Here is a 15,862-nt window from a genome sequence, read left to right on the forward strand (position 1 = left end):
AAGGACTCAAAAAATAATATTTTTAAAATAAAAAATGAGATATACGAAAAAGGATTTGAAAAAATTGCTGAAAGAAAACGGAATTTCCAAAACGTCAAACAATAAAATGTCATTATTAATGCTTGCGATTGAAAACAACTTGATTGATAAAAACATATTGATTAAAGACGTGAAGGAAGATCGACCCGTGGGTAGACCTAAAAAGGATTTAAATCTGTTAAAAGAAGAATAAAATGAAACAGTTTTTTCCATTTTTTCTAGAATGTAGTATCAAAGAGACTGATATAAATAAAAAAAGACATCTTGAGCTTCTTGCATTTGAAAGAGCAGGTGTGTTTCGCGAATCTGTTTACATCACTGAAAACGGAGATTTTAATATTCCAAAAGAGTACAACGACGAAGAGAGAGACAAGCTTTACCTACTTGTATGGAGTGGTGAGACAGAATATTCACGAATGGAAAAGAAAATCAAAGAGAATCTCAGTACTTGGAAAGTCTTGCCTAAAAAAGAAAAACTAAGAATGATTGACAATTATGTGCTTGGTTTGGATTGTGATTTCGAGGAGAAGAAAAAGATTTCTGGAAATCTAAAAAGCGCAATTTTAAATCATTCACTTGATCCTAATGATATTGTATATAAAAACTTTAGAATAATTTTCATCAATGACATAAATTTAAAAAAATCGAATTTGATTTAAAAAAATCTTTACAAATAAAAAAGATGAAATATACAAGAAAACTTTTGAAAAATTTGTTAAAAGAAAACGGTGTTTCCAAAACGTCAGACAATAAAATGTCTCTCATGATGCTTGCAGTTGAAAACAATCTGATTGATAAAGATGTCATTTTGGAAAACTCGAAAGACAAGAAACCTGTTGGCAGACCTAGAATACATGAGAAAAAAGAAAAGAAACCTCTTGATCCAAAATATGCTAGACTTGGTTTAATTAGAAATAATCCTTTACATTTAAAAATAACTCATGTGGATACTGGTGAGGTGACTGAGTACAAGTCTGCTTACGAGACTCATAAAAAGACAGGACATAGCTGGCAGTACTTTGAATGCAGAAATGGAAAAGTAATAGATGGTTACAAATATGAGATTTCTGGAGGAAGAAGTTTTTAAATTCAATATAAGAATTTAAAAAAATTGAAAAATGATATAAATAAAAAAATCTTTTGTTAATAAAATGGAAAACAAAAGGGTGAAAGAATTAAAAGAAATTGCTAAAGAGCAAAAAATAAGAGGATACTCTAAAATGAGAAAAAGAGAACTTATAATGGTTTTACAACCTCCTAGAGTAGTCTCTGCTCCTGCTGCTTTTCGTAGACCTACTGTGGTTAGGTTTGTTCGGCCAGCTGTAAAAGTTTCTATAAAACCTACAAAAGTTTCAATAAAGCCAACAAAAGTAAGGATTGTTCCTTCCGCAGTGCAAAAGCCTCCTATTGCTCCGAAACCAATTCATTTGCAAAGACCTATCCTTGACGAACCTGTTTCAGATTTAACACCTGCTATAACACCAAAACCAGTCATTCCACCTAGACCTTCATTTTTTTCAAGTCTGAAGGCAACTACAAAAAGTGTGGCGTCCTATGTTAAAACTAAGTTAAATGATGTTAAAGAATGGGTGGAGCCTTACGTTCCCGAAGTAGTCAAGAATCAGGTAAGCAAAGCAGTGAACAAAATCGATGAAAAGATAAAGTCTATCAAATCGCTTGTATCAAAAACAGAGTATAAACAACCTGCTGTAAAACAACCTGTGGTAAAACCAATTAAAGTAAAGTTTAAAATGACTGAACATTCGGCAGAGGGTTCTGTAAGACAATTTTCTTATAGACCTTCTTCTCGATACCAAGACCTTGCATCCTTTTTTAATTTGGTGAGAGAGTCTGTCATTCAAACCATGGAAGGGGAAAGAAACACCAGAGTAAGAATTATTTTAACGTGTAAAATGAAATCTGTAAGCATGATGACTGGTGAAGAAGTGACTCGAGAAGCAAGCTTTTCATCAAGATCAGAGATTGTTCTAGCAACTACAAATGTAAGAGAGCTCATGGGTGAAATGGAAGGAAAAGTCTTGGAAAGTAGTGTCAAATACAATGCTTTAGGATCTAATTGCACTATATCTAAGATTTTAAGAATGGACATTAACTTTACTGATTATGAACCTCTCAGCGGTGGATCCTACATTGAGCTGTCTAAAGAGCTGAAAGACAAAAAGGCAATCATCAACATGGAAAACAAGGACGATCAATGCTTTAAATGGTCAGTCACTCGAGCGTTGAATTTAAAAAATAGAGACAACGAAAGAATTGATAAAGACTTGGTTCTAAAATCAGAAGAACTGAATTGGGAAGGAATGGAGTTTCCTGTGAATTACCATAATATTGTCAAGTTTGAAAAGAATAACCCAGCGATTAGCATTAACGTCTTTGGATACGAAAATAAAAAACTTTACCCTTTGCAAATATCTAAATTTAAAGATCGAAAGCACTGTGTTGATTTGTTGCATATTTCAAACGAAGACACTGACCATTACTGTCTTATTAAAAGTTTGAGTCGCTTATTGTCTACACAAACATCAAAAGGTAAAAGAAAACAACATTATTGCAGAAATTGCTTGCAAGGCTATGACCAGGAAGAAAAGCTTCAACAACATCAACCTTATTGTTATGATAACGATGCAGTAAGAATTGAACTTCCTAAAGAAGGGACAACCGTTCAGTTTAAAAACTATCAAAAGGGTATGAAAGTTCCATACGTTGTCTATGCAGACTTTGAAAGTTTCATCCAACCTCTTAACACTTGCACACCGAATTCGAAAGAGTCGTACACCAGACAATATCAAAAGCACGTTCCAAGCTCCTTCTGCTATTATATCAAATGCTTTGACGATAGCCTTTACAAAGGAGAACCAGTCATGTACACAGCTGAAAGCGAAGAGGATGACGTAGCTCAAAAGTTTATAACCATGCTTGAAGCTGACCTTATAAAGATTCTCGACAAGATTGATATAGTAAAAAAGAAAGTGGTAACGGATGAGGATGAAAAGAATTTTGAGACTGCAACTCTATGTCATATTTGTGGATCAGATCTTAACAGTGACAAAGTGTGGGATCACTGCCATTTAACTGGAAAGTATCGAGGAGCTGCTCATAACAAATGCAACTTGAATTATAAACTTCCAAAATTCATACCCATCATTTTCCATAATTTGTCCGGTTATGACAGTCATTTGTTCATCAAGAAATTAGGTGGAAAGCTCAATTGCATACCCAACAATGAAGAAAAATATATCAGTTTCTCGAAAAAAATCAAAGTAAGAGAATTTATTAATAAGAAAGGTAAACTTCAGGAAGTATGGAAAGAGCTAAGGTTTATCGACAGCTACAGATTCATGAGTTTCAAGTTAGAAGATCTAGCTAAAAATCTAAACAACGACCAATGCAAAAACGTTGCTCAATATTACTCTGGAGAAAAGTTTGATTTATTAAGAAAAAAAGGTATTTACCCTTATGACTGGGTGGACTCGATTGAAAAGTTCTCCGAAACGCAATTACCTCCTATTGAAGCATTCTATTCCAAACTGAATGATGAGGGAATAAGCTGTGAAGACTATGCGCATGCAAAAAACGTTTGGGATGTATTTGGATGTAAAACGTTTAAAGATTATCAAGAACTGTACAACAAGTCAGACGTTCTGATACTTGCTGATATCTTTGAAAATTTCAGAGACGTGTGCCGTACCTATTACAAGCTTGATCCTGCTTGGTATTACACCTCACCTGGTTTGGGTTGGGATGCCATGTTAAAACTAACTGGAATTCGGTTAGAGCTTCTGTCTGATATTGATATGCTTAATATGATAGAAAAAGGGATACGCGGTGGAATTTGCATGATCAGCAAACGACATGGAACTGCTAATAACAAATACATGAGTGATTATGATCCTTCACAACCTTCGAAATTCATTCAGTATTTAGACGCAAATAATTTATATGGATGGGCCATGAGCAAACCTCTACCTGTTAGAGGATTCAGATGGATGAATGATCTTCAAAATTGGCGTAGCATGCCATGCATTCTCGAAGTTGACTTGGATTATCCTAAAAGTCTTCACGATTTACACAACGACTATCCTTTAGCTCCTGAAAGACTAAAAATTAATAAAGTGGACAAGCTTGTTCCAAATTTAAACAATAAAGAAAAATACGTCATTCATCATGAAAGCCTAAAACTCTATGAACGACTTGGATTGATCACTACTAAAATTCATCGAGGAATCACCTTTGAAGAAGAACCCTTCATGAAACAATACATCGATCTCAACACTGGATTAAGAGCAAAAGCTAAAAACGAGTTTGAAAAAGAATTTTTTAAACTCATGAATAACTCTGTCTTTGGAAAAACCATGGAGAATATTCGAAAGCATGTTAATATTAAACTCGTCACCACAAGAAAAGAAGTCTTAAAATTATCCAAAAATCCTCGTTATGATAGAAATACCATTTTTGATGAAAACCTTACTGCAGTTCACATGAAGAAAACAAAACTCTTTTACAACAAGCCTGTTTACTTAGGACTAAGCGTTCTAGACATCAGCAAGACTCTCATGTTTGATTTCCATTACAACTACATCAAACCTAAATACGGAGATCGCGCGAAACTACTCATGACCGATACTGACTCGCTCATCTATGAAATCGAAACGAAAGATTTTTATCAAGACATTTCTGACGATCTTGAAACCAATTTTGACACAAGCAACTTTTCTAAAGACCATCCTGCTATTGAAAACGCTGGGTTTAAAGTAGGGTTAAATAATAAGATTATCGGCATGTTCAAAGACGAGGCTGGTGGAAAAATAATTAAAGAGTTTGTTGGACTTCGTCCTAAGCTCTACTCTTACAAAACCTATGAAAAAGAAGAGAAAAGATGCAAAGGGGTTAAAAATAAAGTCGTTCAAAAACACATCACTCATCAAGATTATAAAGACTGCTTATTCAGTGGAAATGAAAAGCTTGCATCCATGAACGTTATCCGATCACATCAGCATAACATTTACACCGAAGAAATCAACAAAGTCGCACTCAGCGCTAACGATGACAAAAGACACATCTTGCAAGACGGAATTCACACGCTAGCCCTTGGACATTACAAACTAAAACCGTGCTTTACATTACTACTACAATTTGCGGGTTCTGGCTCATGGGCATTTTTGCGCATGCTCATGGATATTTTTTGCGCATGCTCATGGGTATTTTTGCGTATTTCCATTTTTGTGGATTTTCATAATGAGATGACATAATGAAAAAAAGGTTGTGAATGACTTAATTTATTCTTTGTAGTTCAAGTATGGAAAAAGATGTTTATATTTTTCTCTTCGCGTTTCTCTAATTCTTTGTGCATGTTGTTTTTGTGTTGATCATCGTGGAATTGTATGGCCATTCTGTGTAATTCTGGATCAAAAGTGGGATTAATTATTTCCGGTAGTTCACTGTAAAGGAATTCCTCAAATTCTTCTTGTTCTGTAATACTCATCTTTTTATAGCAAGAAGAATTTATTTAAGTCATTTTCATTTTTTTATTTCATCTGTATAATAGATCCATAGAATTTCGCAAGTGATTTTTAAGCGTAGTAATAGACTTGTCCTAGAAGAAGGTAAAAGCTTCCGGATTGACCGACTTGAGCATCACCAGAGTTGAGCGTGACAACGAGTCTTCTACCAGCTGCGACAGTAGGCATAGAATCTGCTTCTCCGAAATTTCTGTAAAAAGAGATGGTAGATGTAGAGCCGATGGATGAAGTGGATTGATACAGCAGTCCAGTCGATTTGTTGTTGAATGAAGTCAAATTTGCTCCATTCCATGAGGACAAATAAAAATCTTCCAATCCTGAGGAGGAAAAGATGCATGTGCTGTCACCGTCATAACCAGGAAAGTAGGTGTAATTGTTGGTGTTGTACGGTGTCCAAGGAGTGAGAACAGTGCCGTTACCTGGAGGTAGATTTCCGTCGTACATTCTGACTCTGGACTCCCACCAGTTTCCAGAGGCTCCAATGACGTGCATCCTGATGTATTTCAACGAGACACCATTTCCTTTCCCGCTGGTGTTCAGCAAAACGTATTCGCTGCCGTAAGTGGTATTCAAATATCGAAACGTTCTGCAGTACAGCTTGTAAAGAGGAATGCTAGCAGGAATAGAAGCAAGAGTGGAAATGAACGGTTGAATCCAGTACGTGATGGCAGTAGCATTTCTGTTGACGAGTTGAATGGAGATGTCGTTTCTAAAAGGCATGTCTAATGTGAAATATCCTCCCAAGGAAGTGGTGTTATACATGTTGCATCCCTGCAAAGAATTGGCGTAAAAAGCTCCTCCCAATGGTGAAAAAAGCAAATCGGTAGCAAGTCCTGTTTGATCCACTCCAATTCCTTCTGTTGTTTCTGCATAATTCCCTACATTGATTTCTCCGTCAGTAAAGATTCGAATGAAAACTTGACCTGGAATATTTGTACCAGAGGTGCTGTATAAAGCCAGCCACAGTCTTCTCAACACTCCGGATTTTCCGGAAAACGCAAACACTGGCGAAGTGGTTAATGCTGCAACTGTCTGAGACTTTAAGCCTAAACTGGTAAAACTGGATCCTGGAACGACACTGGTCAAACTCGATTTTTGCAACAACAAGTCTACATAATTCTTTGTAGTTCCATCTTGCGCGTTGACTGGATCAGTCACATTAATTAATTTATGCGAATTCAAATCCAAATCTGCATTTCCAACAGTCGTTCCACCTGAAGCATGCGTGTCCACATAATTTTTCGTAGCTGAATCCGAAGCTGATGTGGGTTCTGCTAAATTAGTCAATTTGTGCGACGTCATGTTAATGTCGGTGTATGAAATAGTGTTGTAAGAGACTTTGGTGTCTACATACCCTTTTGTCGCTGCGTCTTTTAAAGCGGTAGGGTCGGAAACGTTGATCAACTTGTGAGAGTTCATGTCGATGATCCCTGTGATGGTGCTAGATCCATCCGTTTTAACACACTGGCTCGAACTCACATCGACGTAATTTTTAGTGGCGGCGTCATGAAGATTAGTCGGTTCGTTCAAATTGATGGCTTTGTGAAAGTTCAAATCCAAATCTGCAGTTCCCACTACAGTTCCAGTACCGCCTGTCACGTGATTGTCTACGTAATTTTTCGTAGCAGCATCGTGTGCGTTAGTCGGTTCACCCAAATTGATGATTTTATGAGAGTTGTAATCCAAATCTGCAGTGATGGTGCTCGATCCGTCCGTTTTAATATAAACGTTGCTGGCTGAGTCTGATGCAAGATTATCAAAATAAGCACTGAATTCGTTTCTGTTGAATTTGTCAATCATTTTTTAATGGTGAAAAATTTTTTTAAATCCTTTGGATACATGGAAATTCTTCGAATTTTTAAATCCGTTTGCAGATCTAAAAAAATTCACCAAAGGGTGTTGACAACGTCTTGAAAGCTGTCTCCCTCTTCGCATTTTTTCAAGACGTAAAGACACAAGTGACCACAATAAGACGTGTTTCCAAATTGTACCCTTTCACTGTTGTAAAAGACAGGACTTTTCAAATAGTCAACGAGCTCGACGAGAGGTGGTTGAGCGTAAGAGTCAAAGCTGAACTTTTTGTCTCCGTCTTTGAACCAACACACCCAATGAAACCCATCTGTGCTCGAATCACCCGTGTTGACAATTCCACATTCTTTTTTTCTTGGCTTTTTTGGCAACGCGTCTCTGACAAAAACTCCTCGAAAGTTTTTTATTTTTAGTTTTTTTGCTGCTTCCATCAACTGAATAGTGGATAAAGCCTCGTTTGGTAAAACAATTCCCTCCACATTTATTTTTTTGTTTCTCATTTTTTATTTTGTTATTTTTTTAAAATCTTTCAGATCCGTGAAAAATTCTTCATTTTTGTCACTTACCTTTTTGTCTCTGCGATTATACCTCTGCACTCTTCGATCAACATTTTTGACTTACCTGAAATTTCTTTGTTTTCCTCGATTATCTTTCTGCACTCTGCGATCAACCTTTTTGCCTCTGTCATTGGTTCTGCTTCTACCTCTACACCGTGTTCTTCCTCTGGCTCATGTTCTACCTCTGTCATTGGTTCTGGTTCTACCTCTACACCGTGTTCTTCCTCTGGCTCATGTTCTACCTCTGTCTCTGCCGATTTTTTCAACTTGTAGTGCCCATAAGCCAACGTGTGTATTCCATCTTCCAAAATGAACCTTTTGTCATCGTTAGAGCTGAGTGCGACTTTGTTGATTTCTTCGGTGTAGACATCGTGATGATGAGATCGTAAGACGTTCATTTTTCTGAGCAGATTTTCTTTTGTCATTAAGCAATCTTTATAATCTTGATGAGTGATGTGCTTTTCAACCACACATTTCTGAATTCCTTTGCATTTTTTGTGTTCTTTTTTTTCATTAAAGACCTCATAAGAGTAGAGCTTAGGACGAAGCCCAACAAACTCTTTAATTTGCTTACCACCTGTTTCATCCTTAAACTTACCGATAACCTTTTTATTTTTAAACCCAACGTCAAATGCAAAGTTTTGAACGGCAGGATGATCTTTAGGAAAGTCGCTCGTGTCAAACTTGCTTTCAACGCCATCAGCAATGTCTTTGTAAAAGTCTTCCGTTTCTATTTCATAAAAGAGCGAGTCAGTATCAGTCATGAGTAATTTCAGCTTATCCCCGTATTTAGGTTTCATGTAGTCGTAGTGATGTTCATACATGAGTGTTTTGCTGATGTCAAGGATGCTCATTCCCAAGAAAACAGGTTTGTCGTAAAAAACAACTGCCTTTTCCATGTGAACCGCGATTAAGTTTTCATCAAAAATGGTGTTTCGTTTATATTTAATTTTTTTAGATAATTTTATAGCTTCTTTTCTCGTGGTAACGAGTCTAACATCAACGCGTTTTAGAATATTCTCCATGGTTTTCCCAAAGACAGAGTTGTTCATGAGTTTGAAAAATTCTTTATCAGATTCGTTTGTAGCTTCTTTTCTCTTATCGGTGTTGAGATCAATGTACTTTTTCATGAAAGGTTCTTCTTCAAAGGTGATACCTCGATGAATTTTAGTAGTGATCAACCCCATTCGTTCATAGAGTTTTAGGTTTTCATGGTGAATGACATATTTTTCCTTGTTGTTTAAATTGGGAACTAACTTTTCCACTTTTCCAACGAGCATTCTTTCAGGAGCTAAAGGGTAATCATTGTGTAAATCGTGAAGACTTTCAGGATAATCTAAATCGACTTCGAGAATGCAAGGCATGGATTTCCAATTTAAAAGTTCATCCTCAGTCATCCAACTAAATCCTCTAACTGGAAGAGGTTTGCTCATAGCATATCCATAAAGATTATTGGCGTCTAAATATTGAAGAAACTTCGAAGGTTCTGAAGGTTTATAATCATCACTCATGTATTTGTTGTTAGCAGTTCCATGTCGATTGGAGATCATGCAGATTCCACCGCGTATTCCTTTTCGAATCATGTTGAGCATATCAATATCGGTTATAAGATCTATTACAACTTCAGTTTTCTTTAACATAGCATCCCAAGCCAAACCAGGAGAGGTGTAATACCAAGCAGGATCAAGACTGTAATGTTTCATACAAGTGTCTCTAAAAGTTTCAAAGACATCTGCCAGTATTAGCACATCCGACACGTTGTACAAATCGTGATAATCTCTGAACGTTTTGCATTGAAACGTGTTCCAAACCTTTTGCGCATGCGCGTATTCTTCATCGCTTATTCCCTCGTGTCTAAGTTTTGAGAAAAACGATTCTTTTGGAGGTAATTGCGTTTCTTGAAATTTATCGAATCCGTCCACCCAATCGTAAGGGTACACACCTTTTTTACAAAGCAAATTAAATTTTTCACCTTCAAAATGTAATGAAAGGCTTTTAAACTGCTCTGGCTTTAAATTTTTAGACAAAGTATCCAAACTGGAGGAAAGGAATTTAAAGCTGTCGATGAACCTCAATTCAATTTTTTTGTTTTTTGGTTTTCCATCTTTCCCAATGTACTCTCCCACTTTGATTTTTTTCGAGAAGCTGATATATTTTTCTTCATTGTTGGGTATACAGGTGATCTTTCCACCTAATTTCTTGATGAACAAATGAGTGTCGTAACCAGACAAATTATGAAAGACAACAGGAATGAATTTTGGAAGTTGAAATTTTTTATTGCATTCGTCGTGAGCCGCTCCACGATATTTTCCAGTAAAATGACAGTGATCGCGTACTTTGTCGTCTTTGAGTTTTTTATTGCAAATGTGACAAACTGTTGCGGATTTGAAATTATTTTTGTCCTCTTTTGTAAAAACCATCTTTTTTTTCTCGATTTTTCCAAAAAGTTCTTTTATTGCGCTTTCCAAATTTTCAACAAAAAATTGAGCCACGTCTTGGTTCTCGTTTGACGATACGGAAATGACTGGATCGTGCTCTAAAACGGTTTCATCAAAACATTTGATGTAATAGGAAAAGGAATTTGGAATGTGTCTTTGAAACTTTTTTGTGTAAGACTGGTTTGAGTTGGGAACGCACGAGTCTATCGGCTTGATAAAGCTTTCAAAGTCAGCATATACGATAAATGGAACCCTCATTGACTTTCCGATGCCTTTAAACTGTAGAGTTGAACCCTTTCTAGGAAGTTCAATTCTCATTGGCGCGTTTTTATAACAATCTTCTCGATGATTTTGAAGCTTTTCTTCTTGATCATAACATTGAAGACACCTTCTACAAAAATGTTGTTTTCTTTTACCTTTTGTTGCTGAGGAGCCTGCAAATCGACTGAAACTATTAATGAGACAGTAATGTTCTGTGTCTTTGTTTTTAATATACAGCAAATCAACATTATGCTTTCGATCGAGAAAGTCAGATATTTTCAAAGGGTTGGGTTTTTCATTTTCATACTCAAAAACGTTGATACTAATGTCTGGATTATTTTTTTCAAACTTGCTAATATTATGGTAATTCACAGGAAACTCCATCCCATCCCAATTCAGCTTTTTCGACTTTTCAATCAAGTCTTCATCAATTCTTTCGTTGTTTTTATTTTTCAGATTCAGCGCTCTGGTAACTGACCATTTAAAGCATTGATTGTCGTTGTTTTTCATGTTGATGATTGCCTTTTTGTCTTTTAGATCGTCAGTCAGCTCAATGTGGGATCCACCGCTGAGAGGTGTGTATTCGATAAAGTTTATATCCATTCTTAAAATCTTAGATAGGATGCTATTAGAACCTAAAGCATTGTATTTGACACTATTTTCCAAGACTTTTTCTTCCATTTCGCTCATTAACTCTCTTACATCTGTAGCTGCTAGAATAATTTCCGAGCTGGATGAAAAGCTTGCTTCACGAGTCACTTCTTCACCAGTCATCATGCTTACAGATTTCATTTTGCATGTTAAAATAATTCTTACTTTTGTATTCCTTTCTCCTTCCATGGTTTGAATGGCAGACTCTCTTACCAAATTAAAAAAGGATGCAATGTCTTGATATTGAGAAGAAGGCTCGTAAGAATATAACCTAGCAGTACTACCCAACGCGTTTTCAGTCAACTTGAATTTTATTTTATAAGGCTTTGGCAAGGGCTTTTTATACACTGTTTTTAATACAAGTGATTTGATAGACTGTATCTTTTTATCGATTTGTTCCACTGATTCTCTTACCTTCTCCTTGACTATTTCAGGAACGTAGGGTTCTATCCATTCTTTAATATCATTAAACTTAGTTTTAACATACGACGCTACACTTTTTGCAGCTGCCTTCAAACTTGGAATAAATGAAGGTCTCGGTGGAATGACTGGTTTTGGTGTTATGACAGGTGTTAAATCTGAAACCGGTTCATCAAGGATGTGTTTTTGCAAATGAATTGGTTTAGGAGCAATAGGAGGCTTTACCACAGGTCTCGGTGGAATGATTGCTGGTTTCGGAGCAATAGGAGGTTTTACCACAGGTCTTGAAGGTTGCAAAGTCATTATAAGCTCACCTTTTCTCATTTTAGAATACCCTCTTATTTTTTGATCTTTAGCGATTTCTCGCAATTCTTTCAACGTTTTGTTTTCCATTTTTAATATATCAAGAAATTTATTTAACTCAAAATCATTTTTCTAATATTTTTTTATTTCTTTTCAATTCTCTGAAAAAGAATTGAAAAAATTTTTTAAATCCGCACGCGGATTCATGGAAATTCTCACTGACTTTTTCTTTCTAGCTTTTCCGAATTTAAAATTTCAATCTTTATTCCATCTTCCACTTTTCCATTTCGACGTTCTAAATATCTCCATCCATGTCCTGTCTTTTTCATTGCTTTGTAAAGGGATTTGTATTCAGTCACTTCCCCGGTTTCCATATTGGTTGTTTTCACAGACACAGGTTTATTTCGAATTGAAGCAAGCCTCTCGTATTTTGGATCGATCGGTTTTTTTTCCGTTTTCTCATTTTTCATTTTTATTTCTTTTTTTGGTCGACCCACTGCCCTGTGTTCTTTTACACCTTTCAAAAGCGAATCTTTACTTATTAGATTATTATCAATCGCAATCATCATCAAAGGTAACAATTTGTTTGAGGTTAATGTGATTCCATTTTCCATAAGCAAATTTTTCAGATAATTTTTTGTATATCTCATGTTTTAGTTTTAAAAAGAAAAAAATTTATTTAAATCATTTTTGTTAAGAATCTCATGACGGTCTTTTAAACCTAATAAACAACGTTCATGCTGGTTCCGTTGGATTCGAAAGTGATCAATCTGTCTGAAATGATCACTGCAAAAATAACGGTGTTTTCTGGTACTGCTGTTCGAAATTTGAGGTTGAGCACCAATTCTGCCGTTTCAGAAACAACTCTTTCTTTTTGCTTGCTAATGTCTACAAAAAACAACGGATACAAATTTTTATATTCAAGCAGAGTCAAACCAGATTGACAAACAAGTTCGTTTGTACCGTAATATTTATCGTCAAAAGAGAACGCGTCAGAATGAGCCATGGTAATTCTCTTTTCTCCAAAATTCAAATCGTAATCGTAATATGGATATTTTATTCCATTGACGGTTACGAAAAAATTGCTGACATCACAATGGTTGAAAATGGCTGGATTTAAAATTTGACTGGAATTCTTGTTTGTTTGAAGCCCAAACACGATATATCTCGGAACGCTTTTGTCTACGATTCTTCCAAGAGTCCAAGTAAATTCTGTAAGACCAGCAGGAACGACCTGTCTTTCGACTCTGTTTGACTTATAAGCTACTGGGATTTTAATTTTACTTGCCATTAATTTCAAGAATTCTGATTTATTCGAAACATCCAACTCTATTCTAGGCATAAAAAGTCTGAATTTTTTAAGGTCGATCATTCCTGCGGCAACAGTCTCAGCTCTGTAAATGGCGTCGTCGTAATCTTTTTTTGCAAATTTAATGACGTGTCTGAATCCATAAACAACTTTGTCGTAAGTTTCGCAAAAACCAAAAATGTGTTTTAATGGTATCTTGAACGAAAATGCGCCAATGGATGTCGTGTCTGCAAACAAGTGGTCTCGCCTCATAACAAATCCTGAATTTCCGGTGACGGTTGAAGTGTCTTTATACCACATTTGCTTCAATCCATCTGCAAGCTGAAAACTAAAAGGGTATTTCAACAATCCGAGCATGGTTGTTCCTTGACCTGGATACATGACCTTTTCCACTTGTTGCCCTTCTAAATCATAGGTGACATAGCTAAACAAATACATGATGGCGTTGTTTACCAGAGCAATGTTGTCTGCTGCTGTGTATGCAGTTCCATCCGCTTTTTTGAGAACCCCTTCAACAAGTATGTAAGCCTCAGACGGAACTGTATGCACAGATTGACAATCAATTTCAAAATCGATCGATCCTGAAGAATTTAAATCGAGGACTGTTGGGTGGTACTCGAAAAAGTTGATTTTTTCAATTCCAGTGTCATACTCTGGCATTTCATCAACTCTTAATCTATCGGTGTTTATCATTTTTAAAATGAGAAAAAAAAATTTATGTCATTTTTGATTTGTTAAAAAAAATCAAAGATTTTTCCATGGACATGAAGGGTTTAAAAAAATCAAAGATTTTTCCATGGACATGAAGGGTTTAAAAAAATCAAAGATTTTTCCATGGACATGAAGGGTTTAAAAAAATCAAAGATTTTTCCATGGACATGAAGGGTTTAAAAATAATCAAGCAATCAAAAGCCCGCTCCCCATTTTAACGAGATCTTGGATTCATGCCGCGTTCTTTTTCGTCATTTTCTTTTTCACTTGAATGGAAGAACCAAGCATTTTTTTATACAGCTCTTCCATTGGATTAATCCAATGATCAGTCTTTACCTCTTCGTTTACATTCGTGGTTAGTATTTGGTTTGGATTCACTGTTCCTGTCTTGGCGTAAACTTTTTCAAGCGCTTTTTTTCCTTTGTCGATGGCAACGTCTTTAGCAGTGGATATAGCTGAAGAGGCTAATTCTTTTCCAGCTGATTTGGCGGCTGTGATTGCTTCTCTTCCAATTTCGCTTGCGGCTGCTTTTCTCAATAAATGAAGAGACGATCGTGAAGCGTTTGAAGCTGCCATTCTCCTCAAAAAATTTTTAATCGCGTCCATGATTCCTCCACCTCCAACAACGTTCTTTTTAAAATATCTTCTGTTGTTCACAATGAGCATTTTTTAAAATGAGAAAATATTTTTTTAAATCCTTTGGATTCATGGAAATTCACAAGTGAATCCGTTCTCACGACTCGATGTATTTTTGAATCGCTCTGTATTCTTCTTTGTTTATTTCCCCCTGTCTCAAAAGCTCATCACAAATGGCAACGGCTTCGTTTCTCGATGCTATATTTCCAGCATGTACTGCGGCGATGCTCAAGTAAAGTCTTTGCGCAAGCACATTCAGATCACTCGGAAGAAAGATCACTCCTCGACCTTTTTTTCCACTCTTTTTTGTGTAATTTTTTTTCCAAATTTCTGAAACAATCGTTCCCCACTTTTCACCTCTCGAAGATTTTGGCACGGTTGACCTCCCTTCTTTCTCCATTGCATGAGTGTTAATAAGTATATCTTCATAATTTTTCATGTCCTCGTCTGACACCTTTGTTTTATCAGGCTTGGATCTTGTGATCAACTCCCAAAGACCTGGCGTCCCCTCGTACTTTTCTCCATCAATAGTAACGTCGTTATTGTCGATAAAAATTTCTTTGTCTCCAATAAACATTTTTCCGTGTTCTTTTGTGTGAATTCCAAACACTCTGTCTGATGAATTTTTTTTGGCAGCGTAAGTGTATAAATATTTCTTTGCAATATCTCCAACATTCATTTTTCCAAAAGTTTTATCACTTTTTAGACTTTCAAAAGACGGCTTGCTTTCTGGATAAGTCAAAGCAAGTGGAGTGTTTTCAACCTCTCTGTATGTGATGCTTTTTAGTTCGTTTTTTATATTTTCATTGCTCTCAATCAGAGGTTTAAAAAACTTGCTCAAATCAGTCTGATAATTTGCATCTGAAATGCTGGTGTTGAGACTCTCATTGTAAAGCTTTTCTCTATTAGCTTTATATTCTCTCAAAATCTCATCTCGCTTTTCAGGATCTTGTATTCTAAAAAAAGACATTTTTAGAATACGTAGAAAAAAACTTAAAACAAAAACTCGATTGCGTTTACGATTACGTTTACGATTTCTTTTTGATTCTTTAATTTTTCTTAGATTCTTTGAATCTCATGGAAAATTATGATGATTTTTTAAACAGGTTGTTGAATGCTTTTATCGCGTCTTCTCTTCCTTTTTGGATCAACGACTCTTTAGTCAATTCGTCAATGACGCTTTTTGTC

The 15,862-nt window shown here is 35.9% G+C and overlaps 1 protein-coding gene across 1 annotated transcript; it reads right to left on the reverse strand.

Moving 5' to 3' along the window:
- Positions 1-14,771: 14,771 nt before the first annotated feature.
- Positions 14,772-15,644, reverse strand: LOC149882902 (uncharacterized). The gene has a single exon (XM_090100974.1). The coding sequence runs from the start codon at positions 15,642-15,644 to the stop codon at positions 14,772-14,774; it is 873 nt and encodes a 290-aa protein (XP_089957100.1).
- Between the last annotated feature and the right edge of the window lie 218 nt (positions 15,645-15,862).

The sequence above is a fragment of the Hydra viridissima genome, unplaced genomic scaffold (assembly GCF_058129835.1).
Source record: "Hydra viridissima isolate aposymbiotic clone 2 unplaced genomic scaffold, HvirCarnegie_v1 scaffold_10, whole genome shotgun sequence".
In the NCBI taxonomy this organism is placed as follows: domain Eukaryota; kingdom Metazoa; phylum Cnidaria; class Hydrozoa; order Anthoathecata; family Hydridae; genus Hydra; species Hydra viridissima.

Coding starts and splice junctions, on each gene's coding strand:
- LOC149882902 (XM_090100974.1), bottom strand. CDS start 15,644: ATGTCTTTTTTTAGAATACAAGATCCTGAAAAGCGAGATGAGATTTTG.